Source organism: Debaryomyces fabryi, assembly GCF_001447935.2.
Source record: "Debaryomyces fabryi strain CBS 789 chromosome Unknown contig00046, whole genome shotgun sequence".
Taxonomy (NCBI): Eukaryota; Fungi; Ascomycota; class Pichiomycetes; order Serinales; family Debaryomycetaceae; genus Debaryomyces; species Debaryomyces fabryi.
In genome coordinates, this window is record NW_015385472.1 from 63,907 (window position 1) to 69,906 (window position 6,000).

Below are 6,000 nucleotides of genomic sequence, written 5' to 3' on the forward strand. Positions count from 1 at the left end.
TACAAATTTAATAGTGTAGATTAATGCAATTTAGGTCTATAAAGTTTAGAAATATCTAGATATATATAATTACGCTTCAACTCTTTCGAGAGAGACTTTTTCTTGGTTTTGTAATGCTTTTAAAGTTCTCCATTTTTCTCTATCATATTCCCCAATTACTGCGCTTGGAATTGAACTAACTCTTGATCTATCTGAACTATGAGCAGTATCCAAATCCCAGAAGCTTAATGCATTCTCAGTCATATATATCAGACAACCATCATCATTGGTGTTGAATAAATTATTCTGGGAAGTTGCGTTGGATTCTTCTGCAAAAGTCGGTTCTATAGGGCTCGGGGTCTGAAGCTTACTAGGCGACCTAAGTAGGGCCCTGAAAGACTTTCTCGGGGAACTTGATTTTGATGATTTAGTGGAATACATGGAAAACTGATTTGAAGCCAAAGAACTTGTATGCTTGTGATTCGAATTAATATTAGGATCTTTCAATGAACTCAAATCGAGACTATACCTACTAGTCATTGGTTTTCTTTTAAAAATCACATTTAAACGTTTTGGGCTCTCTTGAAAAAACTTCTTAATTGGCGAGGAGCTTGCTGTTGAAACAGTGTGTCGTTCTGCAATAGTGTTAACGTGATGTAATGTGTCTTCCAGAGATTTTATAGACAAACTCTTTGATTCACGAGAATCACTATGTGTACCATCTATTCCAGTGTATGGTTCTCTATATGTGTGTAATGATGGAGCACTTGAGGATCTATTCAAAGAAGTGAAAGAACGGTTGAGCTCCGTTCCTTTAGTACTACCTGTAGTACTATATATATCACTCAAGTTGTCGATATTATCAAGCCGATATTCTAAGGGCGGTAATAAATCTATATCAGCAGGTATTACTGAATTACTACCGTCACTCATAGATCTTAAGTTTTGATCGCTTACTAATCTTGTAATGCCAGCAATATTCAAGTTTGCACCAGATCTAGTTCTATGTTCATTCCATTTTGTTGAGTTACTATCCCAATCCTTTAGGGAGATATGATTCATAGAGCTTGAAGTCTCATTTTCCTTTGATTCTTGCTTCCATATGATATTCGAAGTGGAACTGGATTTCGGAATTTTTTCTAGACCATTTAAGGATTTATAGTAATCTTCAGGTGTTTGTTCATCTTCTTTTTCTTGACCCGATTGGTTTGTGGTTTCCTTTCTGTAATTAAACTCATTAAATTGATAGGTACCTTTTTTCTTCGGAGTCTTTTTGAAGATTTCAACTGGCTCTTCTTCAACAACTGCTATATCCTGATCAAATCCTTTGAATCTTTCCTGATCAATTGGCTCATCAAATTCAGATATAAACGGTAAATTCGAATACTCTGTATCTGTGGCTTCATTACTATTGGCTTTTTCTACGTCACTCAGATCAGCTTCACCAACAGTGCTTAAACCTGATACAAGATCCTTTTGTAAATTGGAAGAATGTTTCGGACTACCTTTGTGACTGAGAGGACTCTTATTCTGCTCCTCTGTCTTTTTACCCAATGTTTCTTGTTGCCTTTTCAATTCCATTATGGGACTTTCACCACTTTTTAATACTGCTGGCAACAAGGATTCATTAACATTTCGAAGAAATATTTTTTCATCGTGTATTGACTTCCGTCTTTCTTCTTTATTCGTTTTTCTAGATTTCCCACCAATATAACTAGTTGATTTAGATCTTTTTACGAGATATCTGCTGCCATCAATTGGGCTATTATTTTCGCCATGAAGGATGTCATTACAATTAGACTCTATCAATGAAACTCGTCTATATCTGTTAGTGTTAGATTCGTCACTCTTGAAGCCAAAATTTTGATCATGTGTGTAATTCACAGGGGTTATGACTTGAGAACAGTTTTGGTTTAATTTATTTATGTCTAACGTGTTTAAATCCGGAATGGGCTCAAATTTTGACTTTTTGTTGTTAGCACTTCTATAGTGATCAAGGTTTGTTGTTTTCACAAAATTCGGAACGCTCTTCGACTGTTTCAATCCACTTATCATATTCTGTTTGTCATTGGCAAGTTTGCTATTTGAATCTATCGCTCTTGGGCTCATCCTAAATAACCCAAAACTGGTCTTTTTGGCAAGTGATTTAGTAGGTGTTTCGGGTATAGGAATGTTAGTGAAATTGGTTGAAAGCTTCAACGAATTTAAATTTGTATTGGAATCCATCCAATTCTTGTTAGTATAGTACAGGTAATCCGATGTATCATCATTCGGAGGATAGTCCATAAAATATGCTGAATCATTGTTCGTGTTGATATTCAATTTATTTTTGACCACAGTATCGTAAATCGGTCCTTCAACCAACGTCTGATCCGATATTTTCTTCGATACTTTTTGATCTTCTATATTCAAATTTTGGGGTAGATTATCTTCTTGAATAGGATGAGCATGGGTGATTTGTGACTCTAGGAAGGAGTCTGACAGAGAAACAGCATCCTTTTCCAAGTCGAAGTCTTCTATTTCCTCTGGACCTCCTTGCAAAAATACAATGAGATGTAATACTAGTGAAATGGCCATGAAAAAGACATTTATAATGAATATAGTGGGCAAAGTTACTTCCCAACCTCTGAATCCTTTTGAAAAATCCAAACGGTCGTGAATAATGTTGATGCAGAAGATGATACCTGTGACAATTTGAAAAATGTGTGCTATGAGTTGGAATATCAAAAATAAAGGGGTTAGATTCAGTCTAAACAATATCTTAATAAGCAATGAAACACCACTAATATATCCTCCAATAATGAATAGAAGCAATGCAATAGTCATAGTCTGGCTTGTTAAAACGGCTACTCCAAGTGATGATGTTGTTATGCTCAAAAGCATCACTAGTAGATCAGCCGGCACTGCTATTAGCATACAATCGACCATTGTATGTAATTATTATTAGCTGCTATTACCTTATATTTAGGAAACGCAATTAATTTCCAGTATAGTTGAGTGAATGGGTATTTATGAAGGTGGAATTATCTTTGAATTGAATAGACGATACTGTTGATCCACTTATTTTGTCGTTATTGATTGGAAATCGTCAAGAGACCTGTATATTGTATTATTTAGACTTAATCATGGATGAAATGTTTATGTCCTGGAACGATCTTCGATGTATATAGTCTTTACCAAATAGTTAATAATATTGATCCATGATGTTTACAATTTTCCTATTTAAGAAATTGTTGCGAAATTTTTGTATGGTGCTCGTCTCGAATGAGATTTTGTAGACAATAAGCATTATGATTTTTTGAAGAAATGATAGTACTCAATAATCGACTGTGCTGGTGATGCGGCTGAGCACGACCGAGCACTCTAATTGAAATGACTAAGATATGTGAAATGACCAAGCAAGATTGGACTTTGGTAGCCCACTCATTTTTCTGGTGCAATGCAAAAATCGATCTTTGCATCCTAACACCAATGAAAGGATTGCAGCTGAGCTAGATGGAACCATTACGGCCGAAATAAATTACCAAATTTGTTTTCAGGAGACAATACAAAGTATCACTTTTACATTCTATCTGTCGGTATATATCCTAAATATGTTGATGATAACAAAGCTGATTTTGATACTTTGGTGACGAAAAATATTACGAATCCGCATTAGGATAACCTAGGCATTATTCAACATAGATAAAATTTTGAAGAGAGTCTGTTAGAATATCTGAAATGACATGGATTTAAACATTAGACTGATGTCTACAAACTTGTGAGAAATATCGCAACTAAGTATTATTTAAGCAATTTATTGAAAATAAGCTAAATTTTTTAATGTATAAAAAGCCTTGAAAACTAGGTTAATAAATGGTGCTTTCAATTTAGTTCTAGATTGCTTAACTAAATTATTTGAAAATTTTTCACACCTAAGAACCTTATCTTTGCATATTTTTGGTTTAGGCCATGCTCGAATTCAGGTTTATGATGCATGCAATAAACGGGTGCAAGAAGTAGAGTCGGTTTTATAAATTATTACGATGTAGTAAAGTTGTTTTATAGTTGGATGAATACAAACATCCATTTGTGTTAATCTGAGTTTTATTATTGAAGTTATTAGATGTGTTACTATTGTAAGATGAAGCAACAGCCACTGAAGTTTATTTTTCTTTTACATGCCTTATTAATTGACTTAACAGTAAGAAATGGGTAAATAATAATAGAGTATAAAAAAATATTGAAATAAACTCTATTAAAAATACTAAAGAGATTAGGTTACTGCAATCCTCTAACTCACCGACTCTTAATATTAACAAGAAGGGCGAAAAAAAAAATACTCTGGTAGTAAGTTTAATTCGAGGCCCGTGTTTAAATGTTACACATTTCGCAGCATTTCTTATTTTAGACAATTTTTATTTATAATAGCTCTTATCTGTTTAATGCCAAAAGCACTCAAGGGAAAATTGTATCTTTCCTTTCATAGATTAACAAGCTCAAAATGGGGACAAGAGAATGATATATTACTACCGAAAACCATCACAGAAGTTTTTTATTCAAAAGCTATAGTTGTGCTAATCAAATATAATTAAATCATATGACCATCATAAAGATATATGTTATTATATAGCGATCAATTAAGTATCCAAAATAGTTCCAGTTAGCTCTACTTTAAAGTTCCGTCTTATAAATGTGCTTGTGAGTAATCTTAAACTTTGTAATATTTAAAGAAAACTCAACATTTTTGATGAAAAGTTCTAAACCCGAAATCCCAATTCTTCTCTAATTTTACAAGCCTTGAGTTTTTACTTAGATAAACATTGAAATATTTATTCATAAAACCCTATAAGTCGATAAACTAAACGAAAAATTAATACACTTGGGAAGAAATTAATAAACATAAGGGGATTAAAATTTAACATACTAGCATCAGAAATCAATTTAAGTTAAAGGTTAGATCTCTTGATTCTTAGATGTACGCAATAACAAGTAAAACAGTCCACAATAATGAATTACTCCGACTAAGGGAGGTGGCCTCACCATTGTAAATGCTAACAGAAGTGAAGGTAAACAGTTCAGAAGACACACCATTAGGACTAAGCGTAGATGCAGCTGAAGTGGGAACAGCGACATTAAGAGATTTAATCGACTGGAAAGTAGTACTAAAACTTGGTGTTCTTATGGTATAATCAGGTTCAATTGAGAAATGTACATCAGGCAACGGTGATTCCAGAGATTCTGATTCTTGAATTGGGCTAGAGATGCTTGAAGTATTTTCCGTAGTCTCTGTAGGTAATGGATAATGCGTGGTATAAGTCGAGTCTTCCTCTGTGATAATTGTTGCACCGCTACTACTCCTGGTAAGCTCTCGTTGACCACTTGAATGCGTAGTAATGGCATTTTTGCTAGTTAATTTGTCATCTATTACGCTGGAGGTCGAAGTAGCTTGTGATTTATTGTTTTCAAAATTTTCTGCTTCGCTTGAAGATGAATCATGAACGCCACTAAGAGTCAAAGTCGTTGTGATATAATCGCCTTTGGAATTTGTTTTGACGATTATTTCACAGGTTTGGATGGTTACAGAATGAGCCAAGCTAATTGTTTCAACGAAAGTTGAACACCCAGTAGTGAGAATACTTGAAACAGCCTCAGAATTTAAACTAGAAGCTTGAGTCTGTGATATAGATGGAACGGTTGAATAACTAGTGATGGGTGGACTAGTGACTGGACTTGAAGGGACAACTAAGGTTGGTGCAGTACCGGAGTATGGTGACGTCTCAATTGAACTAGGTGGAGCAGCTGAACCAGATATAGCGACTGAGCTGGAAGGTGGTTCAGAACTAGATGGAGGTTCCGAGCTGGATGGTGGTTCAGAACTAGATGGTGGTTCAGAACTAGATGGTGGTTCAGAACTAGATGGAGGCTCTGAACTAGATGGTGGTTCAGAACTAGATGGAGGCTCTGAACTAGATGGAGGTTCAGAACTTGAAGGTGGTTCAGAACTTGAAGGTGGTTCCGAGCTGGAAGGTGGTTCAGAAC

At 34.8% G+C, this 6,000-nt stretch overlaps 1 protein-coding gene across 1 annotated transcript; it reads right to left on the reverse strand.

Moving 5' to 3' along the window:
• Positions 1-69: 69 nt before the first annotated feature.
• Positions 70-2,556, reverse strand: AC631_02573 (uncharacterized protein; the record flags this gene model as incomplete). Its single annotated transcript, XM_015611403.1, has 1 exon — positions 70-2,556. The coding sequence occupies one exon, from the start codon at positions 2,554-2,556 to the stop codon at positions 70-72; it is 2,487 nt and encodes an 828-aa protein (XP_015467801.1).
• Positions 2,557-6,000: the final 3,444 nt, after the last annotated feature.